The sequence below is a fragment of the Malaclemys terrapin genome, chromosome 2, assembly GCF_027887155.1.
Source record: "Malaclemys terrapin pileata isolate rMalTer1 chromosome 2, rMalTer1.hap1, whole genome shotgun sequence".
NCBI classification, from domain to species: Eukaryota; Metazoa; Chordata; order Testudines; family Emydidae; genus Malaclemys; species Malaclemys terrapin.
The window spans coordinates 221436545-221458603 of record NC_071506.1 but is presented as its reverse complement, the minus strand read 5'-3'; the positions used below and the strand labels follow the sequence as shown (position 1 = coordinate 221458603).

Here is a 22059-nt window from a genome sequence, read left to right as displayed (position 1 = left end):
TGAGAAAAAGGAGCCATATTCTTGCCTGCAGATGGTTTTAAAAAAAAAAACAAACAGTGAAGACAACCAAGGAGGATTGTGAGGATGGGAGAGAGCTGCACCCAACATGATGAGAAAGGAAGGGAATTTCTGAAATGATTTAGAGAAGAATGCAAATCTTCAAAGCTCTCTGCAGGAAATGTCAGAGGGCCTTTTTGGGAATCCTGGTATTCAGAGAAAAATCCCATAAGGAGAAAACCAGGAGAAAATCAAAACATGAGTGCCCACACGTGGAGATGAAGTGACAGAAACCAAACAGGCCACCTCCACTAAGCAAAGGTTAAAGGCTATCAAATGTAATGATTCAAAAGGGTCAGAACAGAGGACAACAAGGAGAGATTTAGGTTGTACAGACAAAATCAAATCTTAATTGGGAGGCCTTGTGGCCAGCAGGGAACGAAACTGAGAAGCCATCTATTTCAGGTTTCTTGGTAAGGTGAAAGCTTTGTGGGGTTGGGATAGCCTGACTCTTCGATCTTGGAAACAGAAGCGTGGACAAGGAAGCGTAGCTCTGAAAGGAGCTTCCTTGTAGAAAGATAGGAGCCCAGTAGGCCTTCTGCTCTAATTTTTAGTCTGAGCTACGTGAAAAAACATAGGAACAATCTCTTGGTGTTCTTTATAAAGGAAATAGAAGGCAGGAGGAGAAAAAGGGCAACTGTAATGGCAGAGGGCTCCAGATTTGCCTCCATTTTCTTCTTCTCTAGGAGATCTTTGGCCACATGAGAAAAAGGAGCCATATTCTTGCCTGCAGGTGGTTTTAAAAAAAATCAGTGAAGACAACCAAGGATGATTGTGAGGCTGGGAGAAAGCTGCTTCTTAGCAAGGGAGGACAAGAGGTACACAAGATGGGAGCACTGTGCAAACTAGCCTTATGACAGACAGCTGGAGAGGGATGGAGAAATGGAGACACAGCTTATCTCTCTTGCTTCCTTTCTTTGGTGTGTACTCCATAGGGATTCTAGTAGCTGGTTGGAGCACAGGAAAAACACTCAGCCAGCAGGACCAACCTGCAGGGAGAGAGGAAACAACTGAGAAGCAGAGCCTGTCAAGAAGAGGAAGATTGTGTGCCAACATCTTTTCATACCCAGATCATCTCTTTGCCTGAATAATAGCAGAAAGAGGGACAAGATGGGTGAGGTAATATATTTTATTAGTTAGAGAGACACAGATACAAAAACACTGCATATAGCAGAAAGAGGAGCACACGGTTTCTGCACATCACAGAACTTTGAATGATCAAATGTTGTCATGGAAATTAGTCCCCACTAAAGAAAAGATTTGTTGGGATATATTGGGAATCTAGAAATTACAGTCATGTATGATTCAAAAATTTATTCAGAAATTATTTAAGCATATTGGTCATAAGTCTCAGAATCATAACATATGTTAATCAACAAAAAAGTATGAAAAGTGAGCTTTTTCAGTCCACATCTTTATTAGCAGTACTAATGTACGAAAACTCCTTTGAAGAAAATAAAAGTGTCCTTGAGATGTTAGATTCTATAAAGACAAAATGAATATCTGCATCTATAGCTCTCCCTAAAAGTAACTATTAAATCATTAAAATAAATTTAGAAAAATAGCCTGTAAAAAAAGTTAAAAAATACTCACCTTCATTTTATTTCATAGGTCACTGTTATACCATCTAATAAGATAATTAAAAACATGCAAGCAGCTGGTACTGCGGCTAAACAGATTAATGTAATAGTCTGTAGTCACATGTGCTGGCAAGGGGTTCACCTCTTTGGCGAGGAGGGGGTCAGCTGCCCTTGGGAAGTAGAGAAAGACAATATTTCTACTTTCCAGTGGCACTGTATTACAGATAGTGAGGTTAGAGTCCAGCTTAAATTGTTGGCCAAGTGAACAATTTGCACACCTAGCAAAGGCTTCCATTGTGGTGGTATAACACACATTTAATGGAAATAACAAGTTCTTCCAAAATAATCAAATTCAGTTTTTATTAATAATAAGAGCACTCAAATACTAAAAAACCCACAAACAATCCCCATGGTTTAAATGTTACCATTAGTGAACTTCAAGCTTTCAATGATATTTTACAAAGATAGACTATTTAAACACATTTTACTCTACTAATGTTTCTTTTCAAGCACACACAAAATAATCTGAATCAGAAGCTGAAGATCAACTAACAAATTCTCTACCACCTAACCAGGATGTATCCATAAACTTCCCAGAATATTTAGAAATGTCCCAGTCACACATACTTCCTGTTTCCACTGCTTAATTAGCTAGGAGAAAACACCCACTTATCTAAATGTAAGGAGAATTAACTACATATGCTATAACAAATGCAAACAAGATCCACACACCCTAAAAAGATACAGACTATGTATAAAATATTTTAAGTAACAAATATTAAGGCAGCACCATCAGTATAGCTGTAGTTAAAAATTAGACATACGAACCTTTAATTGATGATGAATATTACCTCCATGCTAAAACTTTTAAACCTTTTATTTTCAAATTTTGTTTAAAACAACATGTTCTTGGGATTAATTATACAACAGGGAAAAATGTTAGTAGTGCACTTTCAAACATTCTAAAGCACCTGTAACTACCTATCTGTTTTTCCTAAATCAAACTCGAATGCAACTGCTGTTGATACTTAAAAGAAACATATTTTTTAAATGTACAAGGAAATTTGTTTCTTCCAAGGAAAACTTTCAGTTGCACTTAGTGCACATCAGCTAACTGCACATATAACACTTGCATTGACCCAAAAGACTACTGCCTGTTAGAGACTTTGTTAATGGGTTTCTGACCTAAGTATGGTGCACTGTAATAGAACGGTCAGGAGCTGCTATAGTCTATCAAATTAGTAATTTACTCAAGTAAATAATTTTACTCAAAATAATATTCATTTAAAAATGTTCTCTGATGGAATTACATCCTTGAAGGATACTTGGACAGCACGGAAACAGATTAGTAAACAAATAACATGTATGTACAGGTAAGATCTTTACCACCATTATGTTTCAATGTAGTTTAAAGAGACATGGATGAAGTGATATCTTTTATTAGACCAAATTCTGTTGGTGAGAGACAGCAGCTTTCAAGCTCTGTGTAAGCTCGAGAGCTTTTCTCTCTCACCAACAGAAGTTGGTACAATAAAAGATATTACTTCACTCATCTTGTCTCTCTAATATCCTGGGACCAACACCACTACAACAACACTGCACAAAATCAATATAGTTTAACATTCATGTTCTCTTGCTCATCAAGTTTTTGTCTGTACACCTTAACAGCTCTGTGCTGCACGTTATCAATGCTACATTCAAACCTATCAGCAAATTTACAGTCAGTCTTGTTATATGGTAGGAGCCACTTGCCACTGAGCAGAAAACATTCATTTCACAACTTAAATACTGTAATGCTACTTAATAACAATGCTGATTTGCCAACTATTCAAAGCCAAAGTTTTTTTTTAATATACTGTATTACCTTGCTTTATCATCTTGCCTCTAATTATAATAATAAATTAATACTCTGACACTGCAATAAATATTTGTTAACTTCAGTGGTAGTTTTATAAAGTTGTGTTGGAAACATCTCTTTCAGAATGCACTTACCATTCAGTAGCGGTGTGACCAAGATACTATTATATTTACTCCTAGAGCTGGGGGAGAACGAAGGACAACTTTGTGCTCCCCGATTCCCCAGCATAACTTAGAGCAATGCCAGGGCTGCTCTGTTACATTGGCTTGTAACAGCCCCAAAGACCTGACAGGACAGCCAGGTACTGACAAGAAGCAGTGTGTGTTATAGGTAGGCCCCTCCCTCCCTTGGTTCACCCTCTACACCCCTAGGCTGGAAGGGGGTGACACAGCGCAGCCTTTACCCAAGCAAAGAATTCTTAACACAGGAGGAATCCCTTGCTGTCCCTTTAGCGCAGCTTTATGGCATCCTCATGGCTCAAGCAGTGCAAAGGGGCCTTAGTGTGGGCCAGAATCTTGCCTGTAGGACTTGACTCAGATTGCAATTCCTTTGTGCGGAAAGCTTTACTTTATGGGCCCCATCCCGCAAAGTGCAGGGTACTCAACTCCCGAATGAAACAGACTCTCCTTTCATGTTATAATCTGGCAGTTGAGATCAGCTGAGGTGCTTGAGATAACAGCTTCCACACTTAAATGTCCTGAAGATAATGGCAGCATGTTCTCAGTCAAAAGCCCCCAACTTCTGAGTTCACTCTCCTTGCTGATCCTTCAGGATGACCTTCAGGGATTGCTGCAAGGTCTATCCATTTACATAGGTTTTTGTTTTTGTTTTGCCTGAGAGGTTTAAAGATCTTTTTTGGGGTGGAGATTTTGAACCCTTTAGTTAACATTGGCTAAGTTTGTTAATAATTATTTCTGTTATTCATTTTGATATTTTGTATTTGTTCAGAGAATCTCATTAGCACATTGTATAAATAAATCTGAAAGACTCTGATGATTAGCATGGCTTTACTTACTGCACATTTAAGAATCAGATTTCATTATGCAGACATATAATTTAAACTGTACTTGTACCAAAACTATGGATTTTCCCAAACATGGATGGTTCTCAAATGTTAATTTAATAGTGGAACTGGCTCTTTGTTTATATAAAGTCTGAAATAACACTTCTACCACTTTTATCCATTATCTAAGTTATCAACTAACACAGGAAGCAGCACTTGAATTTTTCTTCCTATTAGCTTTCTCTGTTTTAAAGTACAAACATCCTCAAACATTTATTCAAGCAAGATTCAAAGTTCTGATGACAACGCTAACAAAAAAGTTAACTTAGTATTCTATTTTCCTTAAATGGTATTTCTAGTATTTATTACTAATTGAGATGCAATAGTGTCATGATTGCAGATGATAAATCAAAATTAGATATTACCAAACAACGTTTAATTCTCTTGTGAATTACAATTTAAGTGCTAGCAGGCTCCCATGTGATCAGTAGATTCAGTGACTTTGCAGATCACAAAGATGATCCTGGTGAATTAAATATTGTATTAGCACATATTGAGCTTAAGTGACACACTTAGAGGTGAAAGACTTTAGTATCATCACTTGAAAAACACACTTCATGGACAAGTGAGCCTTTTGTTGTTGAAATGTTTAACTAGCTTGCTCCCTTTAACAAGATATGCGCCACAAATCAATCTGTTTTTTCAAGCATTCACTAATTCATCAGAAAAGAGATATCAAATCAATCTATTGAAAAAGCATGCTTCAGTTTAAGTTGTATAATATTCTCAAATAATCTCAGACTGCTCTTTGGTTTTAAGTAGGTGATGATTCCCATTCTAGTCAAACAAATTTTTTTTTAAAAATAGCAAACAAGTACCTACCTGTAAGAAATAAATGTTCCATCAGAGTCTAAAGCATGATGTGTTCTTCCATTCTCATGGGATCCTCCTAACAAACAAAAATGAAAGAAGCAGACCTTAGTCTTGAGACAAGGATATACATTGCTGCATTCAATATCAGTGTAAGGGCATATGTAAGTGATCTTAATCTATTTGGCAAATGCATTTCATGGCTAAGAAATAGACAACTTTACCTGGATAGGTCTCATCCTTCCACCTTAAAGAATATTATTGATTGTAACTAGAGAGGACCTCAAGTCTCAAACTTCAGTTCTGGATATGAATTTTCCCAAACCTCAAAGGTGTTTGTATCTGGGGTTTTGAGTTTAACAACTAGAGACAAGCCTAAAGGAATAAGATGTTTTTAAAAGATAATGCCTAATAAAAATGGATGAAAAAGAAATATGTTTTTCCTATCTGAAACATTTGTAATTAAGTGAATAGTAAAATGAAGTCTTCTTTCCACAGAAGGCGGCCAGGGCGGTTAAAGTTTCCCTCACATTGCCTCAGTAACATGCCTCCAAGCAAGACAGACTACTTACAAAAGGGAGAGGGTAGTCCACCATCAATACCTCTGAATCTTTGATCTTTTCCCATCAAGACTGAGTTATGATGCTTATTCAAATAAAACACTTGTGCAAGAGGTATGGCCATATGGCCCAGTAAATAGAATTCCGCACTGGGACTCAGGAGCCTTGGAGTCTACTCCTGGCTCTGCCACCTAGCTGCTGTGTGACCTTGGGCAAGTTACTTCACTTCCCTCTGCTTCCATTTTTTCATCTGTAATGGAGGCATAATTATACCAACTGGCTTTGTAAAGCACTCTGAGATCTCGGAATGAAAAGCCAAGAGCTAGGCACTACTATTACTAACTCATTTCATATAAGCCAATGACAAGTCAAATGAAAACTATTTTTCAGTAACTCATGCCCTAGGATAAAATAAACTTATAACCAAGGCATCAAAGATAGTCTTTCTGAGCAATCCAGTCCCTCGACATGCTGGCATTTTATTTAAGAGTCAAAATGTGATACTGTACAAGGCTAGTTGTTGAAAAGGAATGGGATCTGATCTTAAACAGCTTCTACTACCAGTTCAGAATTCTGGAATAAAGAGTTGCTGCCCCTTTGATACTTTCCTACCTATTGAAGAAATACCTGTGAACTCTTTAGTTCTCACATCTTTGGTAAGTATATTTAACACAAAAGAAAAGAAACTGCTCTACGTATATATTATAAAGTCATAACTATTTTTTCTTAAACCTTGCACTAAGTAGGGAAGGGTTTTGAGGCTGTCAGTTTCAGAATCAGAGATAAAAGTGATTTCACTTAGGAAATCAGATCGTGCATTCCCCAGTTGCAAAAGCTGCTTACCCTTGCCAGAATGAAGACACATCTTCCTGCTGACAAGTTTGCACTCTGCTTAAAATTTTATTTTTAATTGAAGATGAATTTTTGTTAATAAACATCTTTATTTTCAGTTGTAAAACAATTCTAAGTTTAGTTTATATAAAACACTTGTTTATTACTATTAACAATGCAGTGTTTTATTCTTAGAGACAAGGAGAACGTAACAGACAAGTATTTGCTTACATTATAAGCCTGTAAATTCCTATAGCATGACTTTCAAATACCACGTTACATTCGGTTTTAGCATATTTAAAGCTTAATAATTTAATGATTTATACAATTTTAATTTGTACTTTCAAACCACTCTGAACAATCTGAGGTGCCACTGGAGATCATAACAGTGGTCCTGGTTAAGTCAAATAATAATTATAGAGCTTTCACTTTAAAGATGAGATTATTTTTAATTATTGAGTGAAGTACTTGAGGTACCATACTTATATAATTACACTACTCATTAAAAGGTTATTGAAAGCTGAAATGTAATTTTAGTGACAGCTACCTATTTTTCTTTGTACATTTTATAGATGACAGATAAGTCAAGAATACTAGTTTACTCAAAATTCCTTGCAGCTGTACTTGATATAGAAAATTTAAGCTGTGCTTATTTTGAAACTTTAAAAAAAAAAAATCTTATCTTAAAGATTATTTTGCTATATATAGAAGAAAAAAATTCTGTTCACAGAGATGAGAGGAAGAAAATAGTGATAAACAGATATTTTTCTTCTGTTTAATGTCAGCAAATTCTGGTTTTACAATGTACTTTCTTTTCAAGCCCTATCCCTGAAAAAACAGAACACATCTGCAAGGCAGTGTCAGCTATTTTATTAGAAGACTGTTTTGTTTAACAAAATGAACACCCAGCGACAACACAAATATGGAAGACTGATTTTAGTCAAAATGTCTTTGCTGTGTAATGCAAACAAAAAAATTACTTAACAGATTGCAGATCTCGAGTATAAAGGGGTAATCAACATACAATAAGCATTATACTATGCATTAAAACTATATATAATGCCACAAAAGACCCCTTTGCTTCTTTGCAACACTAAGGTTCACAACTCTTCAAACATCAAACCCCATCAGATTATTTTACTCCATTGGTATATATTCAATATCAAACTGATTCACGTAAAATTATTCTAATAATTAAGGGATGCTGACACTTGACAGCATAGAGTTTTTGGCCTCATAAAATATTAAGCCATTGACTCATCCTCAGTATTTTCACCCCTTCCACATGATGCTTCAAATTCAACTTATTCCTCCATTTTTCCAAAGGCCATTATCTTGTACAAATTAATCTTTTCTTTCTCACAATGAAAACTAAACAGAAGAGTAAATTTGTTTCATTAACAATATTAAAGCTAAGATTTCTGAGTTCGCTGCATAGGGAAAAAGCAATAAAGTTTTGAAGAGGGAAAAAACTGCTTTGTTCCTTCAATCCCCTAGTTGAAATTAATTATAGCAAATGTTTATGAAAACATCTGTTCCATGCAGTTATAAATTCTTAATTTTAGCATGGGCGATTCTAGGCTTCCTATTATTTTGAAAGAACGGTCTGATAATTGAAAGGTTTACAAAAGAACAGGCGATTGGATTTTCTACAGCACGATATATGTAGTTTGCGATGTCCTGAGGATCTCTGCGGCAAAGAAAAACAACACAAAATACAAAAAGACTAGCTAAAACAGACACAAATCAGAAAAATCTTCAACTGGTCTAACTTGACTGAAGGTGAAAAAATAAAAGTAAAACGAGACTGATGAACACCACAAATTAAGCCTGCACTACATAACCTAAGTCTATACAAAGTAAAATGTAATAGGTATATTGATTTCTATCTTATGCATTTAATAAAGGAGTAAGAACAGAGTACACTTGACATTACCTATTCATGTCAACAGAGGGTGCTAGAGAGTTTAAGATGATTCAGTAGCTGCTCCACTTCTGAAGCTCAATTGTTTGTATAACATCCTAGGCTCCCATGCTCTCTTGGACTTTTTACATAACACCCTTGCAACTACAGTGTTAAATTCAATTTACACCAAATAAGCTTTTAAAATGATTAAATGGAGAAAGCTTGAAGCAGTGTACAGAAACTGAAAATAATGCCTTCAGCTAAAGAATTAAGTGCACTGCACTTCTGATATTTATAAAATAATTATTAGGCTAGAAAGTTGAAGAACATTTCACTCTGAGAAAGTTGTTGAAGTTGTCTGAAATAAAAATGATGCAACTTTTTGGTGAGCACGTTAGAGCAATCTTTTAAATTCAAACCTTTTCCCCCCCTTGTATCTGAAGTAATTTAGGATCATTGACAGATGCACATGCATGCATTGCTTTGTAAAGATCTTTTGGTAGCATTTTAAATATTAATACTGTGCCAAAACAATCTTTGCCATAAATGAAAAAGATAATATTCTGGTAATGAGTGAACAGTTAAAAATTGTGCACCATGCTCACCAATGGTCAAGAACTCTTGCACTAGATGAAGTGTGTAATTTGTTAATCTTGCAAATTAACAAAGATGAGAGAAATTACCCTGAACATTGATATAGCTTTTGCACATTCCTAGAAAGATATATTTTCCATATATATATTTGAGTTTTCAGCAAAGCGGACACTGGAGCAAGATATTCTACAGTACCCACGCATAGACTAGTTTTGCAACAGTGGAGGATGGTGACATCTGAAAGTGGGTAGGCAAAACTGACACATAAAGGTGCAGAATGAGAGCCTGTTTATAGCAGTAGGGAAAGATAGCATATCTGGTGAACAATATGGTAGGAAAATCTATCCTGAGAAGCTTCCACTGTTTTGCAGTTACTTATAAAAGAAAACATTTCGTACGGGCAAGAATAACCAGGACTGCAAAAAAAACAAGGACATATAATCCTGATCTGTCTTTTGGATTTCTACTTTGCTAGACTAAACTGGCATTTTGCAATGACGTATACATACAAAAGCATAGCAAAATGTAGGTGCATAATAGATTACTATGTTTTCTTTAAGCAAAAAAAAAAAATCTGTTTTAAATAGTTTAACCAAGAATTACATGCACAACTTTTCATATGCAAAATACAAAGATTTGAATGCCCAAAGTGCATTTGTGAAGGCAAAAACATGGCTAGTAAATGTACACAAAATAAAATAGGGGTGCATGAAATTGGGATAAAATTTAAGTGGAGTCTTCTGAAAATTTGACCCTTTGTCTCTCCAAGTTCATAATTATTCTACTCAAAGAATTTCAGTAGCACCATATTATAAAAAAGTTTTATCCTATTTTTGACTTTGTAACATCTTCCACGCTACCTCTTCTGCCTGAAACAGCCCCCACTTTCAGGGTGCTTTGCAATCAGACTGTGCTGTGGTAGGAGGAGAAGAGGACAAGGAAAGGAGAAACAGTCAGAAGGAAGGAGTAGCAGATAAAAACGATCAACCAACGAGGGTAGGGGGGAAGAAGCTGTTTTCAATTATTCCCTCTCTTGTAGTTTCCACAACACTTTGTGGCTCTCTGACCTCTTTAAAACTCACTTCCAATTTTAAAAAAGTTTGGAGTTTTATTTTTGTAAATAGAAAAAGGATTTAAAGTAACAACTACAGATCCACAAACTCCTGGGGGCAACCATGGCCAGATTTATGTGGGACGGAGATGGTGTTCAAATATACCACTTAAGTTTAAAATTTAAATTAAATTCAACAAAAAATATCTTCAGAGAAGAGAGCGAGATTTATTATCTTTTAGCTACTCTTGTCTTTTATTTATCTACTAAGATAACCCTCCACTCCCAAAATTGAATTTTAAGTTTTTTTTTAAAAATATGTAAAATCATGAACCATATTCTAATGGAAAATAAGCCCTCCATGATGTGCCTGGGAAGGATTCTCAGATCGTAGGTGTGCACCAATACTATATTAATGCACATGTAGTTGTGACATAGTGTAAATCCTTTACAGGAAGAATGGGCCAAATTCAATGACGACGTTAACAGTGGTGTAACTGGTCAATGTATAGCTAGCTGTAAACAGAAAGTAATGTAATATGCACCGATTCAGCATTTTGTGGGAGCCGCACAGCACTGGCCAGCAGACATGCATACCTCTTCCAGTAAAAGTTTAGTCTGGGTATGCCAGGGTTTAATTTGGTACCAGGAGTCCTGTGATTGCTGTTAACAGAAGATGAAATTAGATTATAGTGAATACGCTTTATCTCACCCCTTCTGGCCACACTGATTTTCTTGATCCTCTTCTGTTTCATGCATTGAACATCACATTGGTGCCAGTTATACTTACTGCTGTCAATCATTTACAACATGTAACTTAAACTAGTGTTTAGATCACCAATTAATTTGACTCAAACACTTCAGTAAGATTTAGCTCCATTTACTCCATGCTGCATTCAGCCCAGCATCAAGTGGACTGTCTGCAACCAATAAATAATGGCCACCTCTAAACCTCAAGAGAGTCCTTAGAGATCATAAAATGAGTATTTAGTGAAATAAAGAGGTTGTAGTAGTCTATTACAGCTATGGACAAGGCCATGAATAATCATACTTTTACAGAAAGAAAAATCTTAGAATCGGTCTGGAACTATTGCTATAAATTGCTATAACATGATGTACAAAATCTTGAGTGACTTACTGCTTGCATCCAGAATGTTGCAGCTAATTTTAATTTAAAATATAAACAGCCTGAAAGGTCTGTGAACAGTAAATTGCAATAATCCAGCTGAGATGTAATAAATAGGAGCTAATGACTCAGCATCCCCCTGAGACAACACTGGTCATACAGCTTTGCTTAGTTTTAGACATGCACAATCAGGGTATAAAAGGTGGTCTCTGGAGACCTTTTACTTTGATAATAGCAAAAACATACCACCACTTCCTTTTTAAATCTCAGGGTTACTATGGTTCTTTAATGTACCCAATGTTTCTTCAATTGCACTCAATTTAAGACTACAAACTGTAAAATACAAGGATATGCAATCATTGTATTTTAGAAAAATAAAACCTAGTTAAATGTTGTTTTCATTTGCAAACTGACCAAAAGGAATAATTGCTTCATGCCCCATGATTCTAATAAAGTTGGAGCCAAAAGGTTGACGATTGGATAGGACAGGCAGTTTTCTGCCTTCTTGATACTTTGCCAGACTTAGAAATTGCTATTAAATACTTAGAACAAAAGTCTTATTGGCTAAGACAACTGAACACTTTTTACAGGAGACCAAACCTAGCACGCTGGCAACTAAAATTGGCTTGGAAACAATGGGCCAGATTTTGAATCAAGTTGTATATCTTTGTAAATCTGGAGTAAGAACTGAGCTACTTTGATTTACACCAACATAAGTTGAAGGAGAATCTGGCCTACTAAAGTTATGTAATGCTTCTCCTATACTCCTATACCAATGGAATGCTACTCCTATACTAAAACTATGGTTCTCACAATATACCTATTATTTATATAAGAAGATTCCCAGACTGTCACTCTGTCTGTGTGTCATTCTGAAGCCTAGAATGTATGTTTAGTCAGTGTGAAACAAGGAAACAGCTATAAGCATGGTTGAATGCTCTTTTTGTTTAGAATAGCATCTGGTTCGGTCATCTCTGGGATTTGTGATCTGTACGGTCTACTTTTTAAGTTCTCAGCCATTTTGACTTTATGAATTACTCCTGTGTGACAGCAGTGCTCAAAAGGTGTGAGGTCATAGATGGCACAGCCAAACAAAGGACTGGTGTCCCAACAGATGCAACAGCAGAGGAATTTTGTACCAAGGCATAAAGTCTAATGAACATGTAGACTGAGCTCCATGTAACTGAAGTAGAGGTACCCCTTAAAGCAATGCCATAGATGTTGCTTGCACTCTTGTGGAGCTCTTACCCCATAAGGAGGGGGGGAGAGTAGACAGATGACAGCAGAGCAAATTACAGCCCAAAATCCATTTTGAGATTCTTCGAGAGAATATAGCCTGAACTCTGACCCTTTCCACAATGGCAACTAATAGCCTACGGGATTTGCAGATTGTTTTCATTCTCTGCAGGTAAAAGGCTAAGGCTCACTGAATGTCAGAGGAACAGAGCTCCATTTCTTCTGAGGATGAGAGAGGTTTTGGGAAAACCACAGGTAAGTGGATAGACTGGTTCAGGTGAAACAGTACTTTGGGGGTGAATTTAGGGTGCACATGTAATGAAACATTGTTCTTATGGAATATAGTGTAAGGAGGATCCACCATCAACGCCCCGAGCTCACCAACCTTTCTGGCCGAGGTAATAGCTACCAGGAATGTGACCTGCACAAGATTCAAGTCCCATTCAAGGCTTTTTTATAGGCAGAAAGGTTTGAATTAGGCCTCTCCAGAATCTGCTAGTCAGAGGGTGTGAGAAGATCAAGCAGCTCTGTGAAGGTGGATGGTATGCACGGATTGCACATCTCAAGGAACTGATGGAAAAAAACCTGCTCTGTTAACGGAAATAATATAGTCCAGAATAAAAGGTATACCTGGGGCTTCTGGAGAAATATGTCCGATATGCCCAGAGAAAGAAATGCTTCCACCTGGCAAGTAACAATTCCTAGTGGAATCCTTCCTACTTTTAAAAAGGACATTCCCTACAGCTTCAGAACACGATTGCTCTAAAGATGATACCTCTTCAAAAGCTAGGCTCTGAGATGAAGCAGCTGGGGGTTGAGATGCCTGATCTTGCCATTCCCCTGAGTCAGGAGATCAGGAAATGTAGGAATAATGATAGGTGCCTGAGATGACATGTGTAGGATGTTTGGGAATCAAAACTGGCTGGACCAATTGGGGGCAATGACAAAAACCTGTCCTGCTGAATCTTGAGCAAAACTCAAGGCAGAATTGGTAGTAGAGGAAGGCATAGTTCAGAAGATCTGACCATGGTAGAAGTAGAGCACCATCCTGTGAGTGGCGACCAAGGCTTCCCTAGGACAGCAAATGTTGCACTTACTATTTGCTTGGGAGGCAAACAGATCCTTGGGAGAGTTCCCCCATGGAGGGAAAATATTGTTTACCATAAAGTTGTGAGGCTCCCACTCATGATCATCTGCACAGTGTTTACTGAGAGAGTCTGCTAGAAAATTCTGGGAGGTTTCCTTAGAGGTAGAATACTGGCCGAGTAATCTGGTTGCCGATGCATCAGTTCCATAGCCTGACCGCTTCTGCATGCAGCAGGATGGCTCTCGCTCCTCTCTGTTAGTTGATGTAAAAGATGATTGTCTGAAATTATTGGGGCATGGTGACCTTGAACAACAGGAGAAATGTTTCACAAGCCCTTCAAACTGCTCCTAGCACTAGAACAATGATGTGCATCCTGGATTCTTGAGATGTTCAGGTGTCTTGTGCTGTACAGTTGACCATGTGAGGTCCCCAACCTAACAGGGACGTGTCGGTAATAATCGTCCTGTCTGGTGAGGAGGCAAGGACACAATTCTGATGGGAATTCTTCCACCATGCTAGGGATGATATCACTTCGGTGGGAACAGTTACTATGTTGCTCATGGACTGTCAGTTTGGTGAGTACACAGCTTGAAGCCATGCTGCTTGGCAACAAAGGTGGAGTCTTGCAAAAGGCAACATAACCTAGGAGACACAGACAGATCTTGACAGGCACTCTGGGGCTGGTTATGATCTGGTCAGTGATAATGTTCATAGCCTAAGACCTGTCTCTTGGCAAGTAAGCCTTTGAAGTGATGAATTTAGGCACACCCTGACGAAGTCCAAACTATACAGAGGGATAAGACCTGATTTGTTGGCGTTTACGCTGACCATCAGAAACGAGAGAAGTTGCAGCATTGTAGATGTTGGTGCCTTGGCCTCCTGGTGTGACGTGGCGACAAGGAGCCAATCACTGAGGTAGGGGAAGAGAAAGTGTCGGTGAGTGGGAAGAATGTCCAAGTGAAAGAAGGCATCCTTCATGTCGAAAACTGTAAACCACGTGTCTTTTTCTAGATGCCAATGTTACCATGTGAAACCTGAGTTTGTAAATAAAGCCACTGAGATAGCAGAGGTCGAGAATGGGTTTCAACTACCTTTCTTTTCAGGCACTAGGAAATATGTTGAATAAAACCTCTCCCTCGGTACTCAAGAGGAACCCACTCTAAGAGAGATTCCACTTCTTGTTTGAGAATGTTCTTGAGAGTGGCCCCCAAAAGGGGGGGTGGGGAAAGGGGATTTTTAAGGGGTAGGGATGCAAATTCTCATATAGCCAGAATGGATGATGCTGAGCGCACACTTGTCTATTTGTGTTGCACTCCAGGTGTTGAAAAAGTGCTAGAAAACCCCCAAAGTGTGTTGGACTCCGTGATTTACAGCTCTTCAGCTCCTATCAAAAATGTTTAGCCAAGGGCTGGGATTGGAATGAGGAATATGCTGCAGAAGGTGTGGAGAAGCAGATCTTTTGAGCTATCTGCTTCTTACAAGGTGGCTCGAAGTCTCTGGTGGAAGAACTGTTGAGCCATCGGTCAAGGCTTGTACTGTTGCTGTTGGAATTTTCTCTTCAGGGCACATGTATATATTTCTAGGAAGTGGAGGGAAGCCCTGGAGTCCTTTAAAGTGTGTAAGGACTCATCTGTCTTCTGATCAAACAGAAGAGTCTCACTGAAGCAAGCTCCTCAATGGTGTTCTGGATCTCTCTGGGAAAACCAAGCATGGGGCCATGACCATAACAATGACAGCAGCCATTACACTCGAAAATGCATCAGATACATCTATTGCTGATTGGATAGTGATCCTCGCAACATTTTAGCTCTCTCTATGAGAGTCTGGAAACATGATCTGTCCTCTGGGAGACTGTGGGAGACTGTCAGTAAAGTCAGAGAATTTTCAATAGTTCAGGAAGCCATGCTTATCCAGTAGTGCTTGGTAGCTGACTATCCTGAACAGGAGGCTAGGTTAAGATGTTTCCCCTCTTTATCAGTCAGAATAGTTCAGGGGGGTTGCTGCCTATATCTCTCTGACATGACTTGGACCATTAAGAAGTAGGAACAGGTGGAAGAACTGAAATTCTATCCCTTGGTTGGGACAAGTGGGGTCAAGGATGACTGTTAACACTATTAAATACAAATGCACAAGAGACAGAAGATAACAAATATTTGTGAAATCAAGAGCAGCATGTGTAAAACAAACAAAAAAACATGTTGGCATTCTATTACAAATCTATTATGTGACTGATTTTAAAAGGAACTTGATAGTCTGATTGCATCTAGGCAGAATTTAAAGAACGCATTGCCATTGTCATACTCAAGAAGGTAAGACACAAACCAACTGCACGGTTAAAAAGAAAACTGACGGAAACTTTTATTAAGACAACAAAATCATGTTAACTTAATACCAGTATCTGGCAGCCAGCCCCATGCATTAAACATTAATGGCCAAGAAGAAAGCACCAATCCCAACCTGTCTCGTATACCTGAGATTCCCAGGCCCTTTAGAGTACCCCTGGTCTCAACTGACTTCATCTATATTGAGGAAGCCCACCCTGGAAAATGCATACAATGATCCACACCACCTGGCTACCCAACCCCTCTATGCCCTTACAAACTGATGCAGGAAAATCCTGGCCTCTTTGGATATACTCAGCATCAGAAGACCTGACTCTGAGTGACCAACCGATGCAGTTACTAGACCAGTACCAAGAGGAGGTACAGGAGACTACATTTTAAACGTAAAATTATAAAACAGCATTGGAACACAATTAACCTCTTTCCATATAAGTGGAGCAAAAAATGTCAACTGAACATTAAAAGCAATTGTTGGATTAGGTATTCAACATTTCACTGGAAAGAATCTCCCATAATCCAAAAGGAAAACATTACTTTTGAGTAGAACTTATTTTTACAAATCCTTTAGGATTATCAGGTGTCCGGTTTTCGACTAGAACACCTGGTCGAAAAGGGACCTTGGCAGCTCCAGTCAGCACTGCTGACTGGGCCATTAAAAATCCAGTCAGCGGTGCTGCAGAGCTAAGACAGGGTTGTCCCTATCAGACCTGGCTCCATGCTGCTCCCCAGAAGTGGCGAGCAGGTCCGGCTCCTAGGCAGGGGGGCCACAGGGCTCCTAAGCGGGGGGCCACAGGGTTCCACACACTGCCCCCGCCCCAAGCACTGGCACCACAGTTCCATTGGCCAGGAACTGCGGTCAATGGGAGCTGCAGGGGTAGGTGCCTGCAGGCAAGAGCAGCGTGCAGACCCACCTGCCATGCCTCTGCCTAGGAGCCAGACCTGCTTGCTGCTTTTGGGGCGCAGCGTGGAGCCAGGACTGGTAGGGACTAGCCTGCCTTAGTCCCCGCACTGTGCCGCTGACCGGGAGCTGCCGGAGGTAAGCCCGCACCCAAACCCGACCCCCAATCCCCTGCCCCAGCCCTGAGCCCCCCGCCGCACCTCAAGCCCCTCATCCCTGGCCGCACCCCAGAGCCTGCACCCCCAGATGGAACCCTCACCCCCTCCCGCACCTCAACCCCCTGCCCCAGCCCAGAACCCCCTCCCACACCCTGAACCCCTCTGCCCTACCCCCCCAGCCTGGAGCCTGCATCTCCAATTAGAGCCCCCCGTCCCCCGGACCCCAGCCTAATGAAAGTGAGTGAGGGTGGGGGAGAACGAGCTACCGAGGGAGGGGGAACGTAGTGAGCAGGGGACAGGACCTTGGAGAAAGGGCAGGGAAAGGGGCATGGTGCCGGGGGGGGTGGGGGGGTGAAAGAGAGCTAGGGTGTTCATTTTTCTGCTATTAGAAAATTGGCAACCCTAAATCCAATCATCCATTTTGTCAGCTCAAAGGCAAATACATTCTCCAAATGAACATGAGCTAGGCAAATGGGAAGAATAGGCGTACATATATTAGTAGTATACTTTAGAATTACATAAGTTAAAATCCTATAGGAACATAGATGGAATCTGTCAACGTGTGCATTTAGCAGAACAGTGAATAGTCATTTACCAAAGAAGTCAAAGACTCTGTGGGGAATCATGAGCACCAACAAGGAATGTATCCTTATTTACTCACAAATTGGGAAAGGAGACAGGAGACAGAAGTATACAAAGAGGTATAAACCCCACCAAGTGGCAGATGTCAGATCTCCACTACTACCTACTGGAGGACAATGACTTGTGTGAATCCTTACTAATATTTTACAATGGAAATAACGATGCCCATACAGAGTATTTTGATATGTTAGAAATATGACGGTTTTAAAATGCAAATTAGATAATTATGACTAGATTTTTTTGCAAACAATTATATTTCAAGTTATCTAAAAAGGAGGAGGATTTAGTTTACATAGTAATAGGAGACAACAAGGAACATTTAGTAGTAGTCATTTTTTTCTGGTTGGTCTAACTCTGTAAGGAGAATATGTAACATCCCTTTTGCCAAAATGAAATCATCCAAGGGGCAGAAAGAAAATACCATTGGGCCTCTGATGGGGTACCTAATCTGACCCCTTTCCAAAATCCTCAATAAGCCATAAATCTCTGAATTATGTATGACACAGGAATAATGAGAACAGTACTGTATTTTTGTACTTAAACATGAGAGCATAATGTAATCTGGCAAGTGATGGAGCAAAGAATGGGTATGTATCCTAATGTGTATACTATTAGTTACTGTAGGTCATAGGACAAAGTGAGTAATGTAGAGCCTGTGTGTTTGCACAAGTTCTCTTTCTGCTCTTAATGGAATGACAGTGAATGAAGAACTTACAGCATGTGAATACTAGGGTAACAAACAAAATTTCCCACATAATTAGCAAAACAGATCTATCCGTAAATTAATTTCGCCATTTTCCTTTTCAACAAAATGTTCACATCACCCAATAGCTACCCCTAAAATACAAACCTTAGTTATCTGGAGAACATAGAATTTGTTACCTGGTCCATAAGATAGATTGCTCACATGATTAGAAAAAAAGGCTTAATGAAAAAAAAAATCAATTATTCCACTTGGGAACATACATTCGGCCAACAAAAAAACCTACTGTAAATAAGTGGAGACTGATTATTTCATAAATACAGCCCTGAAGGTTGTATGTTTACTGAAAGAATATAAATGTTGCACCAAATGTAGATATTCTGTTTGAGTAGAAACATTAATTGCTTTCAAAATACAATATCCTTCCATCTCAAACTGTAGCTTACTTCAATATCTGAGTGAAGTCCTTTTCCTTTTATAGCAACATGTAACCAATTACCTAACAAAATGTTTACATTAATCATAATGACTCTATATTTTAGTTTTTATACCACTAATTTTATTTTTACTTAGAATTGAACTCCCTGAGGCATTCTTTCATGCCAACTGTTAATTTCGATCAGTGATAAAGTTCCCTTAAGCTTCTTTTAACATCTACTGGACATGACCTCATAAAATTTAATGCCATTCATTAACCCCAAGCACTTAACTTAACACAGTAATGTCAGGCATCTGACTTTTCAGTGCATGAGAAATCCAAGGGGGAATTGTTTGAGGGATAAATTACATATGATTTGAGTTGCATAAAGTAAGGCAACAAGCAGCACTAACGGGTGAATCAAGGCTATTTTACAAAAATGCAAGATTCTTATGAATCCTGTTATCAGTTACACAAACAAAATAATGCAACCAAGTGACATTATGAGCTTGTTAAGAGGTAAGAAATTCAAAGTTAAGGCTGAACACCACGTTTTTAAACACTTCCTCCTGTGCCTAGGTTTACACCACTTCTGGGACACATTGTTTTCATCCTTTCTTTTAAATCTTTTATCAGGGAATGAGACTGCAAGTTTTAGTAAGCACTCAAATCAGGTTTGTCAAGAGAAAGAAACTACACTTCACAATGTGAGCACTCACTTCAGTCTGACTGGTCAGCCTCCTAGAAACACCTAAGTTGCACTGGACATGCTCAGAGACCTGTACATCCAATAGTCACACCCACACTACAGAAATGAACTATGATACTGAATAACATGATCAGTTGTTGATGGTTTCAGCTTAACTAGGCAGAGTTAAATGCACATTAGCTCATGTATTCCTAGTTCAGGTTTGTTAGTATCACACACTGATATTAGTGAAACGGGACAGGTGAACTGAACATCCATCAACAAATGTTATTTACAAATATTCAGCTGCCTGCACATGGCCAATATTTTTGCTGAATTTGAAGACTGATTATTTTACTCATCGAAAGTAGTCTTTATGTTTGATACAGATCAGATAATGGTCCTTTTTACAATTCTTTACTATCCATCCACTTTGTTTGGAGGAGGTAGAGAGAAAAGTGGTTTGGTTACAGACAAGGTCAAATTGCAAATGTCACACTCAAAAATCTGGTATCTTTTGTTAACCATCCATGAATTTAAATTCCTGATACTAAGCCAGAAAAAAATCTAAATTCTCATAGCAGACAATCAACTATAAGGCATTTCAATTGGAAACACAATATGTATGCAAAGACAGAGGCCGTGTGGAGGATGCCTAGAAAATTTCATAGCACTTCTGTTCAGTCCTTGACTTGGCTGTTGCTAGTGGACAACTGATGGGTTCCGCATTCAGCATTTCTCCAACAAACTTGTTAACCAGAAGCAAGATGATGTGTATTTTGTCCGCCAAGAGCATTCACAATTTTGTGAGGTATAGAACTAAGGCACCCCCCGACTCTCAATGTGAATAAATACCTTTGGTAAAGTGGACTGAAGCAGGAGATGCTCTTTCAGGGAAACTAGGGCCAATACCATGGATGGCTTTGTACATTAAGATAATTTTGATTTGGACTCTGATAAATGGGGAGCCAGATCAGCTGCTGCGTTTTGTACCACCTAGAACTTTTCCTAAGTATGTGGCTTCATTCCTATATGTAATAAATTCCAATAATCCAACCTGAAGGTAACAAAAGTGAAAATAATTGTGGTCAGGTCTGAATCTAATACATTGAGACTCAATCTGATAGCCACTCTCAGATGTAAGATGATGTTTTTTGCTATCATATTTTTTGGCTATCCAATAGCACTGAGGAATACAAAAAGACATCAACTGCCGAAGACCAATGGTCTAAGTAGTAAGGGATATAACAGAAGTAAAGTTGTGGGTTTTTTTTGTTTGTTTGTTTGTTTGTTTGAAAGTGCTGCCCTTGTCCTACCAATATCACCCAAGCCTCGCATAGGTTCAGCTTTAGCTAGCTGCTCTTCATGCAAGTAGTGATTTTGGCTAGGTGATGAGAAACCTTGGAGATGGTGCTGTTTATATTTGACATAAGATGCAGAGTTAGGAGTTGTCTGCACACTCCTGTCAATTCAGACTATATTTCATCAGCTGTCCAATGGCTTCACGTATATTGGATAGTATGTGGAAAGGACTCTAGCAATAGACGAACGGTCTGTAATGACCCTTCGGGTTTTCTATCTCAGAGGAATACCTGGACCATTTCAGGCATTTCCATTAGCCATAAAGTCTCTTGAGCTAGGTTAAGACTATTTGGTGATCAACTGTATCAGATGCTCAAGAGAAATCCAGGAAGATAGCATGCACTTCCGTTGCCTATGAACAGAAGGTGGTCATCTACATGCCCTGGCATGAAGCCTGACCAGAAGGGATCCAGAATACTAGTAGCTAACAAGCAGATGTTGGATATTTTTTGTTAGTTTTTGAATTGGTTTGCTTAGAAAAGAGAAATTAGACTCTGGCCCATAGTTTGTGAGGTCTCCAGTAACAAGTGATAATTTCTTTAGTAATGGTTGGATTATTGCATGTTTTAGGGTGGGCTGTAGATTCCCTTCAAAGGATATGTTGACAATCTCTTAGCAGGGATCCCACGGGCCTTCTACTTTCTTTTGCCATTAAGAAAGGGTAGGGGTCAGTCAGTGGTAATAGGCTGTAAATGCTTCCACAGCTATTGCTGTAAATAGATAAACTCTTGGAAAACAAGGGCTGCATTTCTGGTTCTGTGCTCTGCTAATTTTTGGTGGCTCAAGAGGTTATCCTAGATGTAGGTATCTTTTCTATGAAAAGGAGTAATACCGCACAGGCAGGCAGGAAATGAAATGAGACTACCGAAACTGATCTGCTTATACGTCTCCATTAATAAAAGTCTCTCCAAGAAACCTCCGAACCAAGCTGTATATACAGTCTATGAAGGGAACAAGCCACCTTCATACCCATCATTTGTTGGCTCCCCCTTCTCTTAGTCTTGGCTAAAATAGAGCATAAGCTTTTGGGAACAGGAGGATTTTATTATGTCTACAGAGATTGTATAATATGTATATACATTGCTTATA

General features: G+C 38.8%; 1 protein-coding gene across 1 annotated transcript in view; it reads right to left on the bottom strand.

Moving 5' to 3' along the window:
• The window catches only part of TBC1D5 (TBC1 domain family member 5), a 286376-nt gene that overhangs the window by 243941 nt on the left and 20376 nt on the right, over positions 1–22059 (bottom strand). The window contains exon 2 of the mRNA XM_054020011.1: positions 5381–5447. Within this exon, the coding sequence (XP_053875986.1) occupies positions 5381–5447 (67 nt within the window). The remainder of the gene's footprint in view (positions 1–5380; positions 5448–22059) is intronic.